General features: G+C 41.3%; 1 protein-coding gene across 1 annotated transcript in view; it reads right to left on the reverse strand.

Annotated features, from left to right (window-relative positions):
- Window positions 1–3,275: 3,275 nt before the first annotated feature.
- The window catches only part of LOC106606719 (protein kinase C alpha type), a 237,178-nt gene continuing 226,505 nt past the window's right edge, over window positions 3,276–13,948 (reverse strand). Inside the window, exons 16-17 of the mRNA XM_045715506.2 lie at window positions 9,212–9,352; window positions 3,276–5,782 (exon numbers count right to left, since the gene is read on the reverse strand). Of these exons, the coding sequence (XP_045571462.1) occupies window positions 5,615–5,782; window positions 9,212–9,352 (309 nt within the window). The 3' untranslated portion in view covers window positions 3,276–5,614. The remainder of the gene's footprint in view (window positions 5,783–9,211; window positions 9,353–13,948) is intronic.

The raw sequence follows: 13,948 nt of genomic DNA on the forward strand, positions 1-13,948 counted from the left end.
CACAAGGTCCTTTGCTGTTGTTCTGGGATTGATTTGCACTTTTTACACCAAAGTATGTTAATCTCTAGGAGACAGAACGTGTCTCCTTCCTGAGCGGTATGACGGCTGCGTGGTCCCATGGTGTTTATACTTGCGTACTATTGTTTGTACAGATGAACGTGGTACCTTCAGGCATTTGGAAATTGCTCCCAAGGATGAACCAGACTTGTGGTGGTCTACAATTTATTTTCTGAGGTCTTGGCTGATTTCTTTTGATTTTCTCATGATGTCAAGCAAAGAGTCACTGAGTTTGAAGGTAGGCCTTGAAATACATCCACAGGTACACCTCCAATTGACTCAAATTATGTCAATTAGCCTATCAGAAGCTTCTAAAGTCATGACATAATTTTCTCGAATTTTCCAAGCTGTTTAAAGGCACAGTCAACTTCGTGTATGTAAACTTCTGACCCACTGAAATTGTGATACAGTGAATTTTATAAGTGAAATAATCTGTCTGTAAACAATTGTTGGAAAAATTACTTGTGTCATGCACAAAGTAGATGTCCAAACTATAGTTTGTGAACAAGAAATTTGTGGAGTGGTTGAAAAACGAGTTTAAATGACTCCAAGATAAGTGTAAACCTCCGACTTCAACTGTATCGATTGAATTGTGTCCAGTCTTTGTTTTAGAAAGATTTTCACAAATATGAAAAGATAGATGGTATCATTACAAAACAATATCCATTTAGATCATATAAGAGACAAAACTTACCTTAAATTGAGGATATCTTTATATTTCTCAGTTAAGTGCCTGCACCTGCTGTCCTTTCAAATTCAAATCAAAATGTTTCAGTTGGGCAGTTAGGTTCCTGCAAGAATCCCCACCAACCAAGGAGGTTCCTCGATGAACCCCACCTCCTATGGGGTTCTTGGAAGAACCTTTTGTGGGCCATTTTCAGTGCCATAAAGACTAAGGTTCTTCAAAGAACTTTGAGGATCTTAGAAGAACCCTTGTTGAACCCCTCATTTTTAGAGTGTTCCTACAAAGACTGTCATTGTGCATAGTGATAAGTTGTCTGCTACAGTCACGTTCTCATAAGGGATAAAATATTAGTCTTCTTGTCCCCGTACACACTCATGTTGCACAAGGAATGCATAATGCATTTGGCACAACCATTGTGATACAATAGAGAGTTCTTCTGTACAAAAATAACAACACAAGCAACACAGACAAAACTGTCCATTTTATCAAAACAATATCTGTTGTATCACAACCATTGTGTCAAATGCGTTGTAAATAAGTTGTTCCAATCTAAGTGTGCAGGGGGCCTTTGAGTGCTTTACATGAAGCAAACTGTTTACTCATGTGTTCAGTATCAGCTTCTATAACCGACAAGGTATATCTCAAGGGCATATCTTATCTAGATTGACTTCCATTAGATTCCAAAAGTATTCTGCATTATTATGGCATTATGAGCAGGTTCACTTGCTCAGCAACTGGAATATAATAGGAGCCATCGTACCGGGCCAGGTCTGTGTGCTGTGAATGCAGAGTGGTCCACTTAGACAGACAGAGAGAAATAGAGAGAGAGAAATAGAGAGAGGGGGGAGAGAGATAGCGAGAGAGGGGGGCGGCAGAGAGTGGGAGAAACAACATACATACATACACATTACGAGGCGAACCCCAGCCCAAAACAAAACAAACAGTAGGACTCTGCTGATTCATCTGAGGGCTCAGTAGGCTTTGATTTCTGGCAATTTGTCTGTGTGCAGGCCGAGGGTGCTAGACCGCTAAACGCTCCTATCTGGCAGGCCACGTTTGAAGGGTTAATATGAAGAGGGCAGACAACCTTCATCCTTTTGTCGCCCGGAGGAGAAGGAAAAGTTATTGCTGTTCGGTGAGAAGATACGTGGCATTTGGATATTGGTGGTATTTTGTTGCTTTTAAGCAAGAATACTTTTGAAGTCTGTGAGGCAAAGCGGGATGCCTCATGGGTAGCAATAGTGATATGCAGTACAATGATACAGTAAACCGTCCAACATGTAGAATCTACATATGAAGCCTGGGAGGCTACAGAAAGCAAAACAACACAAATAAAGCAGATTGCATTTTCATTGGTTTATTCATACACAGTATCCTTTATACCCCAGTTAGCAAGGGGACATGGGGGAACTTGGCAAACAAAAGCAAGGAGAGTGAAATGAAAATAAAGCATACAAAACATCCCTGTGATGTGGTCCCATGATCGCCACGGTGATTCAAATAATGACTGCAAGTGATTGTAGTTCATCCTAAAAGTACATACTGCATGGAGGTTTTGTGTCTATAGTAGCCCAAACACCGCCCACTCACTAGACATAGATTCTCAATGTGAGACGTCATTCACAGGGTTAACTATGGTTGGCCTCTCTTTCCCACTAGTATCTGATAAGTTCTATAGAGTGCTATATTCTCCATGTAGAAACCTCCACATCTTTGAAGTAAAACATAATATCTAGATGGACAGACAAGATCCTGACTCAGCTTCAATGAAATACTTCTCAGTTTGTCTCATCAGCAATGTTGTGTAAACATGGTTCCCCTTATTTCTAATAGGTCCATTTGGTCCAGATGGGACACTTTAATACTAACATGTAATCAAAGTTACATGTTAACATAATTTCAGTAGTCATCCCCATTGAACAGCTACATTTCAAGGACATGCTACAAATACCTTTATCTAACAGAAACTGACTAAATGCAAGAAATTTGGCAATAGGCTGAAACGCCAAAACAACTGTGTCTTCGTGGTCAGGGTGTACTAAACAATAGACCAAAGTTTCTTTATTCTTTGGCAGTTCAGTTGTGTCTGATTGAACTTCCTGTGCTTGCTCTGTGTTGATCTCTCATTATGTAGGTTCTCAGTTTGGCACAGGTGAGAACTTCTACATAACCACAACCAAAACAGAAGAGACAGAAAATTCTAATCATTGTGTCCATGGCTTAGATGTGAGTTCTGACTGAACTTATAACTTGGTTGAGTCAGGAGACTGAACACTAAGACAAACCAATAAACACATGGAGAAGAGGAGAACAGAAAGATGAGAGAAGTGTAGTGGGAGGGGCTAGCGGGACAGGCGTGTGTCTCACTGTGATGCTTGGTGAAACATGAACTTCATACTGTACACCTGGGGATCTGTGTTAACATGCATCATGCCTTCTCTCATGCTTAGATCAGGCCTTACCCTCACATGCACACAGCGAAAGCCAGAAAACACACTTCTGCCTCTGATAGAAGAGAAACCAAGGCTAGGAGTAGGAGTAGGAGTGTATTCAACCAGGGACCACGCGCCACAGTCACACATACTGTAGATACTGCATATCGTCTGTGAAACATTAAAGGTAGAGTCAGCGATATGACCAAGATGCACAAAGTAAATGGCATAGTAGGTCAATCTCCGCAACACACAGAGTGCGAGGCAGTTTTGGTTCCGTGGCTACAACGTTGTAAGAGCGTGAAGGGAACCCATGTACAGATACTGTGGGTGACTTTGTGAGAGTGAAGTCTTGAGTCTTGCTCATCGCAATATCTGCGATGCTTTTCGTGCAAGGTCATTTTGCTGACTGTACCTTTAAAATAGTCAAAAACAAACTGTGGATAAATAGAGAAAATACATATTACAAGGTTTTGCTGATAACAAAGCTACCAAAGATTCAGCCAAACGTCATGTGTTTTTGGGATAGTCATCTAACAGAGATGTTTAACCCGTCTAAGGTAGTAAAAGCACATTCAGTTCGTGGTATAAAATCTACGAGTCATTACTCTTTTTGAAAAAGCTCTTTCAATATTTACAAAATGGTTGACAAATAGGGTAAACAATGTTCTCTCTGGACAGAAAAGTATAGAGGGAAACATACGGAATATGTTTAATAAGTAACAAAAAAAATCAATTCTCTGAATCTCATTCAACTTTTCAGTGGGGTAGGACTTTCATACAGACAACAATTATATAATCAACAAATATCATAATACTTGGTTTTACAATGATAAATATCAGACATGTATTGCATCCCCTAGAAAGTCATCTAGCGCTTATTCATAATCAGGAAATAAGCATGCAACATCGTCAGTTCAAGATTTTTCCCCATAAATAGAAGTCCGGAATACCAAGTTACATGTTGTCGCAAACCTCATGCGGAACAGAAACATATCCTCCATTCAGTCTCGCTCATAAATTCTCCTAAATAACTCTGAGAATATTGGTACCAGTGCTTTCACCAAAAATAAAATTGGACACCATCTAAAATGTTCATCATTGTTTCATCAGTCACCTGTTCATACCGACCAAAAAGCTGTTCTTTAACAACATACTAGGTTAGACACAGCTATACTTGGTGGGTTACGTTTTAGTAACGTTGTGTAAACGTTTGATAACGGTTTGTAAATGTTTGGTAACGGTTTAGAATATATTAATAAAACTGACAGAGAAACACGGTGTTGAGCTTAATTTAGCGTGCTGACACCATCAGAAAGGTTAACGGCTTCGCCACAAGGAAAGACATCATAGTTGACTATAGGAATATCGTAAGAAACAGACGCTGTAGATAGTATATGTTTATATAGATATGTACTGGAATAAAATGATTTGTTTCACCTCTATTTTGGCACTCGTGTAACAGTAGACAATAGACCTCTCTTCTCTGTGGGTATATAAATATAATCTAGAATGTGGTGTCGCAGACTGTTTAGAAATGGCAGTACAGTACAGTAGGTACAGCAGAGAGAGGAAAGGTAGGGACAGGAGGTACAGTACAGTACAGTAGGTACAGCAGAGAGAGGAAAGGTAGGGACAGGAGGTACAGTACAATACAGTAGGTACAGCAGAGAGAGGAAAGGTAGGGACAGGAGGTACAGTACAGTACAGTAGGTACAGCAGAGAGAGGAAAGGTAGGGACAGGAGGTACAGTACAGTACAGTAGGTACAGCAGAGAGAGGAAAGGTAGGGACAGGAGGGTACGTTCCATCATGCTTCATAGGGAGGGAGTGCTCTCTTTCTATCCATAGCAACACACTGAGGAATCATAACATACTGTATGTAGTCCCACAGACAACTTCCGGACAGGAAGGTACTGTAGGGTTTGGCTCTAGGTTCTAGAGCAAGTAGGAGGTTCTGGAACTGTGGAAAACATGGAACCCATTCCTGAATGTTAGGCCAGTAGGTTGCAGAGCTAAAGGGTTCCCCGTGGTAACAGTGTGCAATTCATGTCAACGCTCACTGTACTGTAGCAGGCCTACTTCTCAAATCAATGTATCCATGATTACTGCGCTCAATCACCAGATAAACTTAGACATACTCCCCTGTACACCAACCCCTACACCCTCCTTTACCCCCTCCATCGCATCAGACAAATTCCAATCGAGATCGTTCGTGGACAGCTTGTTTACAGAATGTCGCCTACTGAAGTCCAGAGAACACATGAAGATAATATTAGTCTCTTTGACAAAGGGACAATAGGGGATTGGTGGTCAATCTGGAGGGTTGCTGTCCCAGTCCCAGTCCACATGGCTCTCTTCCCCCTTCTCTCCTCTCTCTCTCTCTCTTGCTCTCTCACCACGCTCTCTCTCTCTCTTCCTCCTCTCCCTGATCTATCCCCTCATACCACACTGTGAAGGAGGGAAGGGTGGATGAACTGTGGGTTGATGTAGGAGAAACCAGCGAAGTCGCTCTGGTCAATGTTGGCGATGACTAGCTGGTCTGGAGGGGTCAACATTGGCTGGGTGCGTGTGAAGAACTTGTCAAAGTTTTCTGCTCCTTTGCCACCCTGTGTGTGTGTGTGTGAGAGAGAGGGGGGAGGTAGAGGGAGAGACAGAGACATGGCTGATATTAGGCGGTAAAGGGAAGTACATTAAGTTGCCCACAGCAAGAGGATGTCTAGCTATCACTTTTTGTGGGTGAATGATCTCATTACAACAGTATACTGTACCTCACAATACCTCCAGAATGATCTCATTACAACAGTATACTGTACCTCACGATACCTCCAGAATGATCTCATTATGACAGTATACTGTACCTCACAATACCTCCAGAATGATCTCATTATGACAGTATACTGTACCTCACAATACCTCCAGAATGATCTCATTATGACAGTATACTGTACCTCACAATACCTCCAGAATGATCTCATTATGACAGTATACTGTACCTCACGATACCTCCAGAATGATCTCATTATGACAGTATACTGTACCTCACAATACCTCCAGAATGATCTCATTACTACAGTATACTGTACCTCACAATACCTCCAGAATGATCTCATTACTACAGTATACTGTACCTCACAATACCTCCAGAATGTTCACATTACTACAGTATACTGTACCTCACAATACCTCCAGAATGATCTCATTACTACAGTATACTGTACCTCACGATACCTCCAGAATGATCTCATTACTACAGTATACTGTACCTCACAATACCTCCAGAATGATCTCATTACTACAGTATACTGTACCTCACAATACCTCCAGAATGATCTCATTACGACAGTATACTGTACCTCACGATACCTCCAGAATGATCTCATTATGACAGTATACTGTACCTCACAATACCTCCAGAATGATCTCATTATGACAGTATACTGTACCTCACAATACCTCCAGAATGATCTCATTATGACAGTATACTGTACCTCACGATACCTCCAGAATGATCTCATTATGACAGTATACTGTACCTCACAATACCTCCAGAATGATCTCATTATGACAGTATACTGTACCTCACAATACCTCCAGAATGATCTCATTATGACAGTATACTGTACCTCACGATACCTCCAGAATGATCTCATTATGACAGTATACTGTACCTCACGATACCTCCAGAATGATCTCATTACTACAGTATACTGTACCTCACAATACCTCCAGAATGATCTCATTACTACAGTATACTGTACCTCACAATACCTCCAGAATGATCTCATTACTACAGTATACTGTACCTCACGATACCTCCAGAATGATCTCATTACTACAGTATACTGTACCTCACAATACCTCCAGAATGATCTCATTACTACAGTATACTGTACCTCACGATACCTCCAGAATGATCTCATTACTACAGTATACTGTACCTCATGATACCTCCAGAATGATCTCATTACTACAGTATACTGTACCTCATGATACCTCCAGAATGATCTCATTACTACAGTATACTGTACCTCACGATACCTCCAGAATGATCTCATTACTACAGTATACTGTACCTCATGATACCGCCAGAATGATCTCATTATGACAGTATACTGTACCTCACGATACCTCCAGAATGATCTCATTATGACAGTATACTGTACCTCACGATACCTCCAGAATGATCTCATTACTACAGTATACTGTACCTCATGATACCTCCAGAATGATCTCATTACTACAGTATACTGTACCTCATGATACCTCCAGAATGATCTCATTATGACAGTATACTGTACCTCATGATACCTCCAGAATGATCTCATTACTACAGTATACTGTACCTCATGATACCTCCAGAATGATCTCATTACTACAGTATACTGTACCTCACGATACCTCCAGAATAAATAGAGACCAGAATTAGCTCTGTTTGTATGTGAACCCACACTGATACATCTGCTATGTAGCCATGCGGTGGATATGGTGTGAGGGCTAGGAGGCTTTTAGAGGGCTATTTTTAAACCTATGTATTCTTAAACCTCTGTAGGAGGGTTCGGTCACAAAGCCCCCACGCCCGGCAAGTGTGTTTGTAGGAAAAGAAGGGGCAGCGATGGAGAGAGGTGGGATGGAGGGCGAGAGGGGTGGGTAGGGGTTGGGGGGGGTTGCCCCACGCCTGGTTGGGAGAGTGTGTTTAGCAATAGGAAGGGTGGCAAAGGAGGATGGTGGGATGGAGGGAGGGATGGAGGAGGGTAGATGGTGGCTGCAGCTGTGCTCTAGCAGTCTTTTAACCTCCCACAGTGACACATGGCTGCAGGCTATCAGACCCACACGTAGGAGATGAATCAGAGAGACACACACAGGCACGAACACACGGACGAACACACACACACACACACACACACACACACACACACACACACACACACACACACACACACACACACACACACACACACACACACACACACTAAGTGATGCCTACATTTCTACAGTGGCCAATTTAGTTATGGAAACAGACTCTCTAAAACTCTTTTAAAATAGCTTTACAACTCTTTAGAAATATGATACAAACCCCACTTATGAGAAATAGTGCACCTGAAGTGTGTGGCTTTGATGTTGTGCATCAGAGAGGTGAGTGGTGCTCTCCAGCCCTTTCCTGCAGTCAAATGACCAAATCGCCCTCTAGTGGCCTCATGGGTGGAATGTTATTCATATTTTTTAGAAACATATATATTTTTTTAAATGCAGAAAATGTTGTGTTTCTATGTCAAACGGTTTTGTTATATTTCAGGCTCCTGTGATGTATATAAAGTGTAATATTGGGATTTAAACGAAAATATGGTACAGGTGTCTTCTTCTTTTTAAGTCCGTAACCATGTGTGTGAGGTGTATACTTTTCTTTCAAAGTAGATTTATTTAAGACTACCAAGAAACATTCCGTGTGACCCTGATTTAGCCCACTGCATTAAAAGATTAAAGTGCCAATAAGTGTTTGCTACATCCACTTTTTGACTTTTCATTTCATGATATTTCCCCATTGATTCTTGAAGAATATAACTTATAAAACCCTCAAGAGCTTAGTTAAATGTTTTTACTCCATCAGAACCCCAAATATAAGCTTGTTTTACTCCTTTGTTTATAAACAAAATCATTATAAACAAACACTGTATCACCTCAAAACATGGTTAAAACTGTAATTTTGATATGATGGATGGTCAGTCTTTCTATCCATAGCTTTGTCTATGAATTTGAGAGTGGATACATTTCTCCAGCCCATCACTTACTGTAGCTATCAGTGGAGGGGTGACGCTTTGTTATTGTTTGAACTGAAGATTTCCCCTTTAAAGAGACTTGTTATGACAGCAGTCTGTGCATGTGGATAAAAGGGTCTGTTTCATCTGATCATAGACTTCCAATAACTTCTGGAATGACCCTACAAGCTGGGTAACTCATGCATGCACACATACACACACACACACACACACACACACACACACACACACACACACACACACACACACACACACACACACCGTTTTAGGCTTGAATGGCGGTTGGATCTCTCTGTTGGTGAGGCGGTCCCAGTCGATACGTCTGAAGAAGGCCTGCTCCCGGATGTCCCTCTCACCCTCCAGACCACAGCCCAGACGCTTTGACGGGTGCTTGGTCATGAACTGGAGGGTGGGGGAAGTAAAGTGATGGGGGGAGGGAGGGAGAGAGAGAGAGAGAGGGAGGGAGTGGAGAGAGAGAGAGAGAGAGAGAGAGAGAGAGAGAGAGAGAGAGAGAGAGAGAGAGAGAGAGAGAGAGAGAGAGAGAGAGAAAGAGAGAGAGAAGCCCATAAATTAACCCATTATATAAGCTACAATTGTATAGCCTTGACAACAGCAGTTCTTTATTACTGGTGGTCTATAGTGTAGCTTCCCTTCAACTCTTAAAGCCACTATATTTCCCTTTCCAATAGCCTTCCTTAATAACCTTATTTTTTATCCATATTTTCATTATTCAGAATCCAGCCTAAAAATAGAAAGGGGAGGAAATTGCAAATGATGGTTATCGATAATATGTACTTAGCGCCTATTTCATTCAACTCCTAATTGTCTCATTTAATAATGATTTCATAGATCATATAGATGTAAAGGTGGAGGAGAGAAGGGTCGAGGAGACACGCCTCTGTTGTCACGACGACAATAGCATCAGATGATGAATTACTGTATATGTTCAGGAGCATGGACAGCGGGTGACATCATCCCTAAGTAACTGAACCCGAAAACATTATTAAAAGACTTGATCTTCCCACCAGAACATCTAAATTGAATCTCTTCTGTGTGTAAATTGCTGCAAAATTCAAATTTCAATGGTACACTCCCGTTCAAAAGATTGGGGTCACTTAGAAATGTCCTTGTTTTTGAAAGAAAAGCACATTTTTGTCCATTAAAATAACATCAAATTGATCAGAAATACAGTGTAGACATTGTTAATGTTGTAAATGACTATTGTAGTTGGAAACGGCTGATTTTTTATGGAATATCTACATAGGCGTACAGAGGCCCATTATCAGCAACCATCTGTGTTCCAATGGCACGTTGTGTTAGCTAATCCAAGTTTATAATTTTAAAAGGGTAATTGATCATTAGAAAACCCTGATTGTACTGATTAAAGAAGCAATAAAACTGGCCTTCTTTAGACTAGTTGAGTATCTGGAGCATCAGCATTTGTGGGTTCGATTACAGGCTCAAAATGCCCAGAAACAAAGCACTTTCTTCTGAAACTCGTCAGTCTATTCTTGTTCTGAGAAATGAAAGTTATTCCATGCGAGAAATTGCCAAGAAACTGAAGATCTCGTACAACGCTGTGCACTACTCCCTTCACAGAACAGTGCAAACTGGCTTTAACTAGAATAGAAAGAGGAGTGGGAAGTCCCGGTGTACAACTGAGCAAGAGGACAAGTACATTAGAGTGTCTAGTTTGAGAAACAGACACCTCACAAGTCCTCAAAGAGTTGCAAAGAAAAAGCAATATCTCAGACTGGCCAATAAAAAAAAAAGATTAAGATGTGCAAAAGAACACAGACACTGGACAGAGGAACTCTGCCTAGAAGGCCAGCATCCCGGAGTTGCCTCTTCACTGTTGATGTTGAGACTGGTGTTTTGCGGGAACTATTTCATGAAGCTGCCAGTTGAGGACTTGTGAGGCGTCTGTTTCTCAAACTAGACACTCTAATGTACTTGTCCTCTTGCTCAGTTGTGTACCGGGGCCTCCCACTCCTCTTTCTATTCTGGTTAGGGCCAGTTTGCGCTGTTTTGTGAAAATTGAACAACAGTTTTCAGCTGTGCTAACAGAATTGCAAAAGGGGTTTCTAATGATCAATTAGCCTTTTAAAATGATAAACTTGGATTAGCTAACACAACGTGTCATTGGAACACAGGAGTGACGGTTGCTGATAATGGGCCTCTGTACGCCTATGTAAATAATCCATAAAAAAATCAGCCGTTTCCAACTACAATAGTCATTTACAACATTAACAATGTCTACACTGTATTTCTGATCAATTTGATGTTATTTTAATGGACAAATATGTGCTTTTCTTTCAAAAACAAGGACATTTCTAAGTGACCCCAAACTTTTGAACGATAGTGTATATAAGCATGGCCATCCACAGAAAGAAGAGGAAGACTGTGTGACTTTGATACCAAGGAGACCAGGGATGGGCAACTGGTGGCCCGCTTTTGTAGGAACTTAGTCAGGATCTCAACTTACTGTTGAGAGTTACAATTGTAGAATAAAAAAGGTGCAATTTTTAAATTTGCTTGTGCATCAGCAGTTTTTTTCTTGTCATGTCAGTCACTGACAGTCACTCAATTAGCCCATGTCAGCAAAAAAAATGAGATTGGTAAGTTAGTCTAGCCAGCTATCTAAACGTGTAGTAATCATGGTCAAATTACCGACCGGGGGCCCTTATTCATTTTTATTACTGAAAACATTTCTCATCACCCTATGGCAAAACGTGTAGAATTACAGGAAATTAGCTGTAAAACCGCACATTTTTTCTCTCCACCCACTGCCAATTTTTGTTGAATTGCATGAAATTAGTTATAAAATTGCTAAAACTTCTCTCTGCCCCATGGGAAAATGTGTAGAAATGCAGCAAACTTTTCTCTACGGTCGATGGCAAAACTTTGTTGGGAGGGGGCAACAGAATTTCACGTAGGGTCCCAAAAGGCTGGGGCCGGCTCTGACTGCATGAGTGGTTATGGATGTGGTTATGCAGATCCGTGATCATGATGAGTTCAGATTTGTTGTGGCCCCCACCCATATCCAAGTTGCCCATTCCTGAAGTAGACCCCTAGAGAGAATCAGATGCTCACTAGATTAGAACAGAACTCTGTTTTAAATAGTTCAGAAACAAATCTTTGCTTCACCTCAATGGAATATAGTCATATGATAAGCATCCTTGTGACTGTTAGGGAATATTGAGAGTTGTGTTCATGTTGTCCATTTCAAGTTGAAATAAAAGCCTACTGGACAACACCCAGCCCTACGTATTGTATATCATTCTGTTTTTCAGTTGGAGCATGCCATCCAGTTCCAAATCACATTGGCACCGTTGTGTGGTGTCAAAAATATATATATGCTGCCTCACAAGCATTGTGTAAAATGCTTTGTACATGAGTTGAACAACCTATCTATAGGGTGATCGATGCCCATTTAAAATGACGACCCCATATCTCCCAGTGAGTTACTGTAGGAGAGATACAACCCATATCTCCCAGTGAGTTACTGTAGGAGCGATACAACCCCATATCTCCCAGTGAGTTACTGTAGGAGAGATACAACCCATATATCCCAGTGAGTTACTGTAGGAGAGATACAACCCATATCTCCCAGTGAGTTACTGTAGGAGAGATACAACCCCATATCTCCCAGTGAGTTACTGTAGGAGAGATACAACCCCATATCTCCCAGTGTGTTACTACTGTAGGAGAGATACAACCCCATATCTCCCAGTGTGTTACTGTAGGAGAGATACAACCCATATCTCCCAGTGTGCTACTGTAGGAGAGATACAACCCATATCTCCCAGTGTGTTACTGTAGGAGAGATACAACCCATATCTCCCAGTGTGTTACTGTAGGAGAGATACAACCCATATCTCCCAGTGTGTTACTGTAGGAGAGATACAACCCATATCTCCCAGTGTGTTACTGTAGGAGAGATACAACCCATATCTCCCAGTGTGTTACTGTAGGAGAGATACAACCCATATCTCCCAGTGTGTTACTGAAGGAGAGATACAACCCCATATCTCCCAGTGTGTTACTGTAGGAGAGATACAACCCCATATCTCCCAGTGAGTTACTGTAGGAGAGATACAACCCCATATCTCCCAGTGTGTTACTGTAGGAGAGATACAACCCCATATCTCCCAGTGAGTTACTGAAGGAGAGATACAACCCATATCTCCCAGTGAGTTACTGTAGGAGAGATACAACCCCATATCTCCCAGTGAGTTACTGAAGGAGAGATACAACCCCATATCTCCCAGTGAGTTACTGTAGGAGAGATACAACCCCATATCTCCCAGTGAGTTACTGTAAGAGAGATACAACCCCATATCTCCCAGTGAGGAGACGGCCAATTTTGTGAAACTCATGAGAGACAATACGGCCACATTGCCATGGCTCTGTTTTTATAATAGCCTCAGCTGTGAGACTTATATCTAATGGTTTTATAAAATGAATGAATAAGGATGGAACTGTTTGTGAAATTGTGTAAATGTGATTTTGGACTGTTTAATGAAGGAAACTCAAATTTCCTTCGGAGTCTTAACTAAGTTCTTGGCACGCCCCCAGGGACACAGACAGGACCTGGCGTCATGAGACAGCCTTTTTCTGTATTCCGAATATAACCCACCCAGGGTTTCTATCACCAGACCAGCTTACCCCGATAACGAGAGGGCCAAGGTTTGACCATGCATTCCTCGTTCTGAACTTTAACCATACCACGTGATTAAACTCTTAGACTATTGATACCGACAGAATAATAACAAGTCTTTGATATTAATTACTAGACTGCAGCTAGGAATTCGGTATCATTGAGACCGACAACCGCCGAAAACATCTATTCTATAATGACATGAATGAATGTCACTCTGAACTATCCATCCTAACCACGAGAGAGAGAGAGAGAGCGGAAAACTCTACAACAGAAACAAACTTTTCAACAAAGAAAAGATCCCGACGACACACTGAGCGTAAATATATATATTGATT

The sequence above is a fragment of the Salmo salar genome, chromosome 03 (assembly GCF_965601325.2).
Source record: "Salmo salar chromosome 03, fSalSal1, whole genome shotgun sequence".
Classification (NCBI taxonomy): Eukaryota; Metazoa; Chordata; class Actinopteri; order Salmoniformes; family Salmonidae; genus Salmo; species Salmo salar.